General features: G+C 40.3%; 1 protein-coding gene across 1 annotated transcript in view; it reads right to left on the minus strand.

Annotated features, from left to right (window-relative positions):
- Positions 1-14,084, minus strand: part of GUCY1B1 (guanylate cyclase 1 soluble subunit beta 1) — a 54,096-nt gene that overhangs the window by 33,247 nt on the left and 6,765 nt on the right. Inside the window, exon 3 of the mRNA XM_008267287.4 lies at positions 722-822. Coding sequence (XP_008265509.1) covers positions 722-822 — 101 coding nt within the window. The remainder of the gene's footprint in view (positions 1-721; positions 823-14,084) is intronic.

Genomic DNA, 14,084 nt, shown 5'->3' on the forward strand with positions numbered 1-14,084 from the left:
TTTATCTTAATTTACCATTAATTTTACAATGTGTGTGATTTCCCCTTTTATTTCTACCTGTCAAACTTAAATGAAAAAAAAAATTTCATACTTGTTTCAATTTTGATTATTAAGGAGGCAGAATATTTTTCTTATATATTGATAAACATTTACCAGTCTTCTTCCCCATAATTTTTGTGTTCTGACTATATTTATCAAAGCTGAGTCTCATTTTATTCTGTCCAAAATGTAGCCTAGTTATAAATTCTACATCATGAAATAACAAATACTACTTCTTCTTTTCCATGGAGCTTTCTGAACTTTGCTTTGTCTCCAGTAAATCTCAGCCTCTTGTTCCTTTCACCAACAGCTAAGGTAACCAGTGACTGACTGCAAAAGAGATTTGGAGAAAATGCTTTCTGCACAGCACTCTTGTATAATTACCAGACTGTTGACGCCATAAAGGAAGCTATTGCTCCAACTATCAGCTATTTCCCTCTCCCCATACACAGTTTTCTGTAAGGAGGCACAAGCAGCATCTTTTCTCTCTTCCATCTTCCAAGGGCTTGCAAAAAGAACAGGGCCGGGCACCACCTAAGCCCAGCACTATGTGTAAATGCCCTCCTCACCAGGGTGGTGCTATGTACAACTTACAGAATCGTTGTTTGTGATTTTGAACTATGCATTTCTTTGGGCTTCTACGTATAACTTAGGCAAAGAAGCAAAACCACATTCAACTTACTGAGGACTTTGCTTGCGGCAGCAACCAAATCATAGGTTTTGGAATCATCGTATATTATTCTGACAAGAAACTGTCCTTCTTCATCTAACTGCGCCTCTTTTCTGCAAAACAAAAATGAGAGAGACAGAGGGGAACTTGAAATAAAAGAGTTACTACAGCTTAGATGATTGCATATAAAGTAGTTTTACATCTGAAATGGATGTGTTTTTGGCAAATGTCTATAAATCAACATCATGGACCAAAAAATTCTCTGATTAAAAAAATTATATCACAAACCACTCTTCAATGAAAAGATATACTTGACTAGATTTTAGCATACCAACATTTATACAGTTCTCTAATGCTGATAAAATCTATGACATTAAATACACTTAAAAATAACTTCTGGTTTAATAAATATTCAGTAAGTATTTGTTGATTCCTTCATATGTACTAGACACTGTTGTAGGAACCAAGGATAAATTTGTTAATAAAACAGACAAATACCCCTGATCTCTTGACACACATCTATTGCCAATTCATAAATTTCATTGGTAACATGCCGTGAAGAAAAAGAGAGCAAGATAAAAGGATGGAGAACCGAAAGACATTAGCCAGGAAGACCTGACTGAGCAGCTGGCTTCTGAACAAAGTCTGAAGTGGCTTAGAAAGTAAGCCATGTGCAGTCTCAGGAAGGTGTGTTCTTGTGCGTAGGGAAGAGGATGTGCACAGCAGCAGGCAGGAGGAAGAGCAGAGACCAGCGTGGCTGGAACGGAGGAGAGGGTGAAGTAGCTGTTAGAAAATGGTTCAGAGATGCATAAAAGGGTCACAAGTGCTTAGGCCAAGTTGGACATTATGATGACTGTTATTGAGGTAAGAGAGATGGTTTTGGCACTTGTGACATGGGCACTGATTTGAACTAACCTAGGCTAAAGGGATTAGCATGTCTTGCTTCTGCATTGAGAATGGACCAATGAGAGGTAGGACAGAGTGGGGAGACCTGCCAACACTGAGTTGAGAAATGCTGATGACTTGGTTTAGAGGCGATGCAGTGGAGTTGTAGGGAGAGGTCCAAAGCCAGATGTATGCAGAAGGTAAATTCAACATGACTTGCTGGTGGACTGGATACAGGGTGTGAACAGGGGTGAGCACTCAGGGATGACACCAGGATTTTCTGGCTTGGGCAACTGGAAGGATGCTGTCACCAGTAGCTGAACTGAGAGACACTGTTGGGGCAGACTGGGGATTAAGATCAAGAGTTCTGTTGTAAACATATTAAGTTCAGAATGTCTTTAAATATATCAAGTGTGAGATGCCAAGTGGACTGATAAAAATCTTCCAATATATCCTTAGCTTATTAAACACAGTAGCTCAAAATGCACAGTGGATTAGTGAAAAGAAATTATGGTTACCATTTTTAGTGGTTGTTATGACTCTAGAAATGTATTTATATTGACAGAATCTGGATTGCTTTTCTCAAACAAGTGTCCAAAAGGGAGGGGGAACTCATTGTTCAAACAGTGCCAGCTGTAGGAAAGAACTGACAAGGGCCCCAGATGTCTTTTTCAGTGTTAAATTCACAAAAATACATGGAGCTTGGATATCAGCCTCTGATTCGCAGTCCAACTCCTATAAATCTCTCCGTGTTGCTAGGAGAACACAAGAAAAGCTAGCCACTATAATTAGGTGAACTTTCAACACTTTGGCTCCAATAACTCCTTAAATGTTGTTGAGGCAGGTCACGGTCAGCCTCCCTCCCTCAGAAACCGTTGCCATCACAGCTGCTGCTGAGGGCTACACCTGGATCTGCTCAAGGGAACATTTCAAACAATGGCCTCTCTTTAGTCACTGTCTTATGCTGGAGATAGTCCTTAAAAGATCCTGTGCTTCTCAGGATACCACTTATTCACCTGCAATTATATATAACAATGCACACAATAAAAAAGAGAGCTCTCAAGCCTTTTCAACAACAGAAACCAATAAGATGCTCAAAAATTGTGACAATAAAATGTACAAACACTGAATTACCCTCAGAAAAAATGCTACAATGTATTCTATGCATTCCAACTTCTAATTGTAAACAATTATAATAACAGGAAAGGAAAAACTATAAAGAAAAAAATCCTCTACCCCTTTGAGTTGACTACTGTTAATATTATATTCAATATGATTATTATATTCAAGTCATTCATGCCTGAATGCATTTGGTTGTATGTATATTTCTTTAAACCTCCATTTTTTACTTTATATTTGATGAATGTATTTGTCAGCTTTTGGCTACTACAGCAAATTACCTGATACAAGCTACTTATGAAGAAAGGAGGTATACTGTGTCTTACAGTTTGGAAGGTTCACAGTCCAAGATTAGGCAAGCCCCATTATTCCAGCAGTCTGGTGATGCTGGAGAATGGCAAGGGGGGAATGTGTGCAGAGGAGTGATCACAAGCTGAACCCAGTGGAAAGTGGCTATACCAATCTCAAGCTTTCATAATCAACTGTCTCCCAAGAACTACCTTCCAAAGGCATGCCTTGAAAGACCTAAAGAGCTCCCACAAGATGCGCCTTCAACACACTACTGTATTGTTTCCACCCTCTCAGCATCATCAACCTAAGACTTGTGGGTTGAAACTTGAAGTGTTTATGTGAGTTCAGGAGCTGCATCTTATTCAAGTCACAGCAAAGGGTATCTTTCCATGTCAACAAATATACTTCTATTTTATGATTCCACAACATGGCACTGTGTAGTCATACTTGAGTTTTGGTAGATATTTAGATTTTTTTTTTCACAAGAAAATCCAGAAAGACAGTTAAACTTCAAAGTCATAAGTTAATGGTACTAAGTGGAAACTGAATCCAATTATGATGCTTAGGAGGTGGGCCCAGTGGAAAGTCCTTAAGCCACTAGGAGTGGGATCATGAAAGGTGGTTCTCACTGGAGGGTCCAACCCAGGCACTCACTCTGCTTCCTGGCTCACCATGTGGTTGTCACTCCATATGTTCTCCCCACTGCCACCCTCCAACCTCACCACACAGCTGAACCCATGGGCCGGCCTGGGTTGGATTACAGACCTACAAAATCATGAGCCAGAACAAAAGTCCTTCCTTTATAAGGAGCCTGTCTTACATTTTGTTTGTCTTAGGTATTTTGTTTCAGTGACAAAAAGGTGACTAATACAGTTGAGTATCTCCGTGGTTAATTGTATTTCCATGTACAAACAGGAAAAAGTCCAAGAAATGGAATTGCTAGTTTGAAGTATGTAGATATTCTAATTTTTGTCATTTTGCAACAGCCCTTTTTTATGAAATGATATTAATCTGCAGATTAGAATTTTATAGCCTCTAATTTAAGACACGCTAAAAAATACAAATAAATTTTAATTAAATACACAATGAAGTGAAAATTCATCTTTTCACAGTTTGATTCTTTCACCCCATTCTGTTTTCTTCCATCTTTTAGCCTAATCTCTTTCTTTCAATTAGAATCAGTGAAATTACATACATTTCTGTAGCGATTCAGTTTCTGTGAAAAATTTACCAATTCAAAACTCTAAGTAGTGAGGTATAAGAACATTCGATCCTTCTACACAAAGCAGAGGCACAGCCATTATCCCCTGAAACCCCTAGCCATGAGTCAATGCATTCCTTCCTCCTTCTATATCATTTTTATTAAATAAATTCCCTTATCTTTTAAACTTTCTTCCTGATATTATCAGCTTCAACATGCTCCCTAGAGAAGGGCTAAACTAAACACCAGTGAACCAAATAGCAATACATAGAAGGCAATAATGACCTCTTAAAGGTTTCACAACGTGGCTAGCACTTGGCACTGCACTTAAGATGCTTGTATCCAGGGGCAGTGCTGTGGTGCAGCAGGTTAAAGCCCTAGCCTGAAGTGCTGGCATCCCCTATGGGCACTGGTTCAAGTCCAGCTGCTCCACTTCTGATCCAGCTCTCTGCTATGACCTGGGAAAGCGGCAGAGGATGGCCCAACTCCTTGGGCCCCTGCACCTGCATGAGAGACCCAGAAGAAGCTCCTGGTTCCTAGTTTCAGATCAGCTCAGCTCCAGCCATTGCAGCTATTTAGAGAGTGAACCAGCAGATGGAAGACCTCTCTCTCCGTCTCTTCCTCTCTCTGTCTGTAACTCTGCCTCTCAAATAAATAAATAAAACCTTTTTTTTTTTTTTAAATGATGCTTTGATCCTCCATCTGCGTGCCTGATTCAAGCCCTAGCTCTTCCATTCCCAATCCAGTTTCCTGGATTGTGCACTCTGGGAAACAAAAGGCATTGACTCAAGTATTTGGGTCTCTGCCACCCACAAAAGAGACTTCCAGCTCCTGGTTTTAGCCTGGCCTACATGTTGCTATTGAGGGCATTTGGGGAGTGAAACACTGAATTGAAGATATTCTCTCTCTGTCTCTGTCTCTCTCTTTCCCACTGTATCTCTCCTCCTCCCCTGGTTCTCTCTCTGCCTTTCAAATAAAAAAAGAGAAAATTTATATTTTATTCATATATACATACAAACACAAAAAATAATTCAAACTATTAGGGCTGGTTATCTAAATTTACCTTAGAAATCTCTGGGAACATTCGATTGCCTTTTTTTTTTTCTCGAGGAAGAGTTTTACAACAAATATTTGGGTACCTATTATATCTCAGGCAATTTTCTAAGCACAAATTTTTTTAAGATGTATTTATTTACTGAAAGGTGGGTATAGAGAAAAAGAGAAGGAGAGAGAGAGAGAGAGACAGATTGATCTCCCATTCACTGGTTCACTCCCTAAAACAGCCAGGGTTGGGCAAGGCTGAAGCCAGGAGCCAGGAGCCAGGAGCCAGGAGCTTCTTCTGGGTCTCCCACATGGGTGCAGGGGCCCAAGTACTTGGGACATCTTCTGCTGCCTTCCCAAGCTTATTAGCAGACAGCTGGATCAGAAGTGGAACAGAGGGGGCACTAACCAGCACCCCTAAGAGATGCTGGTATTGCAGTCAGCATGCCCCCCAGCTATTGTGGCTATTTGGGGAATGAACCAGCAAATGGAAGACCTCTCTCTGTCTCTCCCTGTCTTTGTCACTCTGCCTTTCAAATAAATAAAATAAATATTTTTAAATAAATAAAATCTTTTTTAAAAAAAACTTTACATTTTAGCTGGCAAAGATATGCAATAAACATAATGTGTAATGTCCAATGAAATTGCATAATATGCTATGTAGTGGAAAATATTTTACAGAAAAGCAGATTAAGGGGGAGAGTAGGGAATGCAGGAGGAAGGGGTAGAAGGCAACACTAAATATAGTGATCACAGCAGGCTTCCTGGGGAAATGGACATCTGAGCAGACTTGAGGAGGCGGGGTTTGTCTATCATCCAGCACCAAACCTTTGTGGAACCACTTCCCTTCTCTCTACAACCCACTGTTCATCGTCTTTCCTGATAGAAAGGGAAGCTAACTGGAGCTATCACAAACCCTGGAGAGGGAAGTGGTTGCACACACTGAGACGAGAAGGAGAATTTTCAGAGCAGTATGAGCGTGAGGCTGGTAAAAATTTTGAATCAACAAAGCCTCCTCTGTGGGGGCTCAACTCTGCACACTGCTTTTCTGCTAGCTTCTAGGCCAGTTGGTGCTGGACCAGCCTTCTTGCTGCAGTGTGCTGGCCTCTGGCAGCCCAGAGATGTGCTGATGAGCATCTGCTGGGCGCCTGGAGAATGCACCTGCTGCTGTTCCTCCAGGGAAGCTGTAGTGCTTCCTTTCCCACAGTTCACCTGCTACCTGAAACCACAGAGGATTTCCAGCACCTGCATGAAAAGTCAGGCTGCAAGCTAGTATCTAGAATACACAAACAACTTTAACAATTCAAGTACTATCACCTCATAATTCTCCATTCTCTACATTGCTACTCCACAGCTTGAGATTTATCTTTAAAGGCATTGTACATATTATTTCTTTTTTTCTTTTTTTTTCTTTTCTTTTTTCTTTTTCTTTTTCTTTTTCTTTTTCTTTTTTTTTTTTTTTTTTTTTTTTGACAGGCAGAGTGGACAGTGAGAGACAGAGAGAAAGGTCTTCCTTTGCCGTTGATTCACCCTCCAATGACCGCCACGGCCGGCGCGCTGCGGCCGGCGCACCGCGCTGATCCAATGGCAGGAGCCAGGAGCCAGGAGCTTTCCCTGGTCTCCCATGGGGTGCAGGGCCCAAGCACTTGGGCCATCCTCCACTGCACTCCCTGGCCGCAGCAGAGAGCTGGCCTGGAAGAGGGGCAACTGGGACAGAATCCGGCGCCCCAACCGGGACTAGAACCCGGGGTGCCGGCGCCGCAAGGCGGAGGATTAGCCTAGTGAGCGGCGGCGCCGGCCCTGTACATATTATTTCTAACAGCTTATGATTTATTTTCTTGATATGTATAATTTCTTTTGTACTTAAAGTATTCAAATTGGCCATGTATATTAACCAAATTTTCAGCATTATTTTTTGAGCATCAACTTTCTTTAAATTGTTGCATTACACAAAGAGCTTATGTGATATCCTTGTTATTTAAATTGTATTTAGTGAACATGTGAGGAAAACCAGAGCTCTCTGAGAGTCATAATTTAAACTTTTTCCTCTGAAAGGGAGATTTTGGGTATACTTTTATTTTTTCAGTGATTTTATGACTACAAAATAATACCATATGAAGTTAATATGAAGGTAAAGTGGATCAGAATGTATTCAGGATTCCTCATCTATCAAATAACAGCCAGTGGAACTGCTATCATCATGTCTCTCACTTTGTGTCATTATAGTCTGTTGTTCCCTATTAGTATCATTATTTTAAAAATATCTTAGTTAACCCCAAATTAACATACTCTTCTACTATTTTTCACAGTATAACTCAGAGTTTCTTTTTTACAAAAATATTTATTTATTTATTTATTTATTTGAAAGTCAGAGTTACAGAGAGAGAGGTCTTCCATCCGCTGGTTCACTCCCCAAATGGCCACAATGGTTGGAGCTGTGCTGATCCTAAGCCAGGAGCCAGGAGCTTCTTCTGGGTCTCCCACACGGGTGCAGGGGCCCAAGGACTTGGGCCATCTTTCACTGCTTTCCCAGGCCATAGCAGAGAGCTGGATCAGAAGTGGAGCAGCCGAGTCTCGAACCAGCACCCATATGGGATGCCGGCACTGTGGGCAGCCGTTTTACTGGCTATGCCACAGCGCCGGCCCCCATAGAGTTTTTTGTGGTCATTATCTATATGTTCAAATTACTCTACTTGCATTAAGGATTAAATTCTGCTCAGGGGGCTGGCACTGTGACACAGTAAGTTAATCCTCCACCTGTACTGCCATTATCCCATACGGGTACTGGTTCTAGTCCAGGCTGCTCCTCTTCCGATCCAGCTCTCTGCTATGGCCTGGGAAAGTAGTGGAAGATGGCCCAAGTGCTTGGGCCCCTGCTCCCCAGTGGGAGACACAGAAGAAGCTCCTGGCTCCTGGTAATTCTATCTGCAGGGATACTAAGTTTGAGCAAATCCACATTTTGTTTCATTCTCTCATCTGTAAGAACAGAGTATCTGCAGTACTAACCTCCCACTGCCTCAGCAGGATTACTCTACATAAAGAGTCCAGAATGGAGCTTTTCTCACACTTAGCACTAACACATCTAACTGGTAAGAATCACAGTAGCTGAAGAAGAGGGAAAAAGGGGGTAAGAAGAAATACCAAGGGGAAGTAGTGGGGAAGGAAGAGCAACAACATCTCAGAAATTTTTATCATTATTAAAATAATTAAAATAAATATACGCTCAGATTGTTGACAAAATTTATGAATTCAGATAGTCAAAAAAAAAAAAAAACTCAAGCTGTTTATCCTAAAAGCTTTAAAAATAAAGACCAAATTCTCACCTGGGAACAAAATGAGAAAAAAAATTCATATTCCATGAGTTGGTAGCCACATGACTGCTTCAAAATTGAGACTGTAAAGTGAAATGTTCCCAGTAGCAATTACTTTCCCACTTAGTCCTAGAGATTACTAACTATCACTTAAACCAAACTTAGTCCTAAAGATTACTCATTATCATTTAAAACAAACTTTTATTTATACTAACTACCTTTTCCAAAAAAGGTAGTAGGTATTTTTATCATGGTGTTGAACAGGTTGGGATTTTTTTCTTATTATTAATTACTGTTGTCCAACTCATGTGCCTAGAATTCATTAAATGTGACTGAATGAATCAAATATATATATATCCATGTTCCCAAACTTCTTTGCTTTAAAAACAAGCAACCAAACAGTACTGACAAGTCCATAGCTTATTTTCAAAATTAAGAATATGTTTTATTTTCCATTTAAAAAAATATTTTATTTACTTATTTCAGGGGCAGAGCTACAGACAGAGAGAAGGAGAGACAGAGAGAAAGGTCTTCTATCCACAGGCTCACTCCCCAAATGGCTACAATGGCCAGAGCTGGGCCCATCTGAAGCCAGGGGCCAGGAGCTTCATCTGGGTCTGACACACAAATGCAGGGCCCCAAGCACTTGGGTCATCTTCCACGGCTTTCCCAGGCCATAAGCAGAGAGAAGGATATGAAGAGGAGCAGTTGGGAATAGAACTGTTGCCATATGGAATGCCAACATCGCAAGCAGAGGCTTAGCCTACTGTGTCACAGCACTGGCCCCAATTTTCTGTTTTTTTTAAATATAGGAATACAACATATAATAAATGGCAGTATTTTGCATAATTCCATATTTAGGAGGTATTCCCTAATTCCAATATGTGAACATACAAAATTAATATTTTCACGAGTTCCTGTTATTGTACACTCTTCCAGTGAGCTAAATATATTATGAGGACTGCTCATTTTTAGATCTAAGTAAATTCATTTGTGTGACAAATTTATTTGCACACTTTTTGTATGCACTACATCGTTAACTCTTCAGATACATTGTTCAGCTTTCAGGGCAATGTGATTTTCCATCAAAGTGTGAAAACGGGAGCACCTGAATACAGGTTTGTTGAAAATACAGTCTCCTAATAAGGTCTGTTCTCAGACTGGAAAGGTCAACAACCATCCGCAGTCAACCCAACCAACCAGAGCTCCAAGTTCGTTTACCCTGTAAACAACATTATCAGGACACACACTGCTCTTAGAAGCACTATGCAGATGTTGTCCTGACAAACCCTGGGATGGCCCACTGCAAGGAGCTGGAAGGGTATCATGAATGCTGCCTTGTGTACAATCATTTTTAATGTTAAAATCTCCTATTATAAACCACGGAAAATAATGGCACATAAGATGTAAAAAATTAAAACTTCATATTGCTTTTCTCTAAGCATCTGCAAAGCATGAATTGCCTGTGAGTTTTCAACACCCACATCTAATAATTCCCAGTAAGTCTAAACCCCCAAAGCGAGAGATTCTCCTTTGAGGAAGCTGCTGAGGGGATGGGCTGGCCCTTCAAGTCCAGTTACAGCTTCCTGCTTAGACCTTTTTTCAGTTTGCAAAGTCAGTCCTTCTAAGCCAACATGTTCACTCACACGAGCACTGTAAACCATAACAATATGTTCTTGGGAGTCACACACATAGCTTCTCAGTTCTAGGCAAAGCAACCTCACTGAATATATGATTGCATTTTGTTTTCCTAACTGTGACCCTAGTGGGACAAGAAATGACTGCACAATAAGTTCCCATTTTAAAAACATCTCCACAAATACTTCAAATGAGTCATTTTCAGGAGTTTCATCAGACAAACGGATTTACTTTAGGTTCTTGTACAGGCACTTCATCTGTAACTCTTATATAACCTGCCCCAAATTTCCAGGACTCTGAGTTTCTTTAGTAGATGCGCTAGTTGGTGAATAAAGTTACTTTTAAACAGGCTGTAGTCAAAACCTCTTGTAACAGGGCTTGAACATCCCATGAAAATAAAAACAAAAACAGGCAGTGCTAATAAACAGATGCATTATTCACGTTCTTGTTAACTTGGTTATCTTGGAAAGGAGAAGGTTACAGGTCCTTCTCTTTGGGAGAAACCACATAATATGATAATTACCAGCCTACTCTGTCCAAATCACTGCTCCGATCATTAATAGCTGAGTGGTCAGAGCCAGGTTGTCTTAAAGTCTTTTTTAATGTTTTTATGCCTCCACTCTGTTATTTGTAAAATGAAGATAATGAGCGCATCTATTTTTTTATGGTGGTTGTGAGGATTAAGTGATATAAGAATAAAGCACTTAGGCTGTGGCTGCAGAACCATGTGGTAAGTGTCCAATATATATGAGCTATTACACTCAAAATGGAATGACAGGGTGAGCATTTCCATCTGGTTTTCAAGTTTAATTTCAGTATTACAAACATTTATCTACAGTCCATGACATTGACTTTAAACAGCACTGCACATACCTGCCTTTTAGAGATTTGCTAAAGGATTCAATCGCATCCTGAATCCAACCCAATAACTGTCTTTTGATTAATGAAATGGGCAGTCCAACAACAGCATTCTTAAGCCTTCCAAGACATCCACATATGATTTGAGACACATAGAACTCTGGACCCTCCAAAAGGAAATGCTATAATTTACTGTTGTAGCTTCTGCCTTTTACTGATAAAAGAAATGTCCATTTTGTGTAGCAATGTGACTACAGCTAACAAAACTAAAATATGTCCCTAAAATTTGCCAGAACAGATTTTGCGTGTTCTCATACAGGAAAGATGGGCAACTATGTAAGGGCATGGGTATGTTAATTAGCTTGATTGTGGTGGTTATTCCACAGTCTACAGCAAACGTCAAGTCCCTACAAATTAAATACATATAATTTTTTGTTCTTAATTATGTGGCAATAAAGCTGGGATGGAAAGAAATGTGCATTTCAACAAGGCTTGTATTTTATTAATCGTGGTTAAAGATAACACCATTCTGACATAAATTCTGGTTACAGAAAAACCATCTTGATGAATATGTGTGTGCTGTATTCTCTGGAAACCAAAAATGTGGAAGATATGCAATTTATGAATAAATATTCATATATATATGAGAGAGAAATAGAACTTGGTAGAGTGTCTACTACCTACTCCTATATGAGGAGTAGGCTCATGGAAAACACTTACTGTGAATAAATGATGAATAGATTAAAAATTGTTTTGAACTAAAGTAAGCTTTCGTATTTAATCTTTTCTCAAAAACTTTTGGAATTACATTCATAGGGGTGTGTGTATGTGTGTGCATATATATATATTTGGGGAGAGGGGAGAGGGGAGAGAACACTCTATCAGGCTCTCTCCTAGGCAATAGTTAATGGAGACTAGAGTGTGCTGAGGCAGAACAAATATTAATTAAATGGTACAGAAACATAATTCTACTCTTTTACATATACAGTGTTGGGGGGCACAATTTGGGCAGTGAGAGAAGGCTCCCTTAAGAATTAACATTTGTTCTGACATCTCAATGTCGAAAAGTATTAATGCTGTGGGAGTTGCAAGAGAGGAGAAAAGACCCTTCCTAGCACAGGTGTGTCACTCTGACACATCCAAAATATCAGAACGAGGGGCCAGCACCGTGGCGCAGTAGGTTAATCCTCTGCCTGTGGTGCTGGCATCCCATATAGGTGCCAGTTCAGGTCCTGGCTGCTCCTCTTCTAATCCAGCTCTCTGTTATGGCCTGGGAAAGAGGTGAAGGATGGTCCAAGTGCTTGGGCCCCTGCACCTGTGTGGGAGACCCAGAGGAGGCTCCTGGCTCCTGACTTCGGATTGGCACAGCTCTGGCCTTTGCGGCCATCTGGGGAGTGAACCAGTGGATGGAAGACCTTTCTCTCTGTCTCTGCCTCTCACTGTCTGTAACTCTACCTCTCAAATAAATAAATAAAAATCTTTAAAAAAAATCTCAGAATGGTTGAGGACCTAAAAAGTGGCCCATGAGGCTAGAGTGCTAAAGAAAAGTAGGATGCATAGACCACAAAGTCTATGTTTCAGTGATTTGAAGATTGACCATAAGAATTTGAATTTACCAGCAATTTAGTATTTCATGATTCAACAGTGCATGGCAAGTGGATCAGAATATGCAATAGAAAAAAAAAAACACCACAGTAACAAACGAGTACAATGAATATTGTGGAGCAGGCATTATAGCATAATGGGTTAAGCCTCCTCCAACAGCACTGGCAACCCATCAGAGCAACAGTTTGAGTATGAGTGCTCTGTTTCTAATTCAGCTCCCTACTACTGCGCCTGGGAAAGCAGCAGAGGACGGCCCGAGCTCTTAGGCCCCTACACGCACCTGGGAGGCCAGGATGAAGCTGCTGGCTCCTGGGTTTAGCCAGGCCCAGCCCAGGCCATTGTGGCTATTTGAGGAGTGAACCAACAGATGAAGACCTCCCTCTCCCTCTTCCCCTCCCCCTCCTCCTCTCCCTCCCTGTAACTCTGCCTTTTGAATAAATAAGATAAATCTTAAATAAATAAATAATAAATGCTGCAGAACCTTGACCATGACTAGAAACCTATCTAACCTCAATGATTTTGATACAGTTTGATACTGGAAAAGGTGTTCCACTCTACTAGGCACAACAGTAGAGAATCCACAACCATTTCCCCCCACAGCTTCCTGTTTGCTAGACAAGGAGTCAACATTGCAAGTGGAAAAGCTGCAGGTTCTCACACATTCTGAGTTGTCACCCTCTAAATGGGCCAGTTCACAGATTTCTTTATCATGTTCATTTCCTTAAGAGTATCTTCCTGTCGACATCTGCACTGTTTCAACCTGTAACTATCACTTGCCAGCACACTAAAGAGAAACACTTGCTAGTGTGGCTTATTCTGGAGAAAGGTGAGCACGTAGACAGGACATTTTTCTTGCAAATGGCAATGTCTAATTAATATTTGCCAAAACTAGTTATGGGAATATGAAGGGTGAAATACACACTTTTTGATCTCTCTCCTGGTGCTCAACATAATGTGCAAAGATCTTGCTCTGATAAAACCAAAATTTTTATTTACATACACAGACCTATTTGGACTAGCATAAATAATATCAAACACTAGTGAGCTTATCAAGTTAAACACTAAGCTTACCTCTCTAACTGGAAGATCTTTCTACAGAAAGGCCAGTTCCTAACCATGATCTGGTCTATCTATTTTCAGTATAAATATTTTCCAGGTGGGAAATGAATATGGTTCTTGGTCTATCTATTTTCAGTATAAATATTTTCCAGGTGGGAAATGAATATGGTTCTTGTGTATGTTTACTACATTAGCTCTTATTTTCTAAGTTGGCTTAAAAGAAGTATCAAACTTGACTCTCGAATAGCAGGGTTGGAGTTCTGACTCTTTAGCTTCCTATATATAATTCCCTTCAACAGTCATTTAACCTCTTGGAAATTCAGCAGTATTAAAGAAAATAAAGAAAACTGGGGCTGGCATTGTGGCA

Source organism: Oryctolagus cuniculus, chromosome 8 (assembly GCF_964237555.1).
Source record: "Oryctolagus cuniculus chromosome 8, mOryCun1.1, whole genome shotgun sequence".
NCBI classification, from domain to species: Eukaryota; Metazoa; Chordata; class Mammalia; order Lagomorpha; family Leporidae; genus Oryctolagus; species Oryctolagus cuniculus.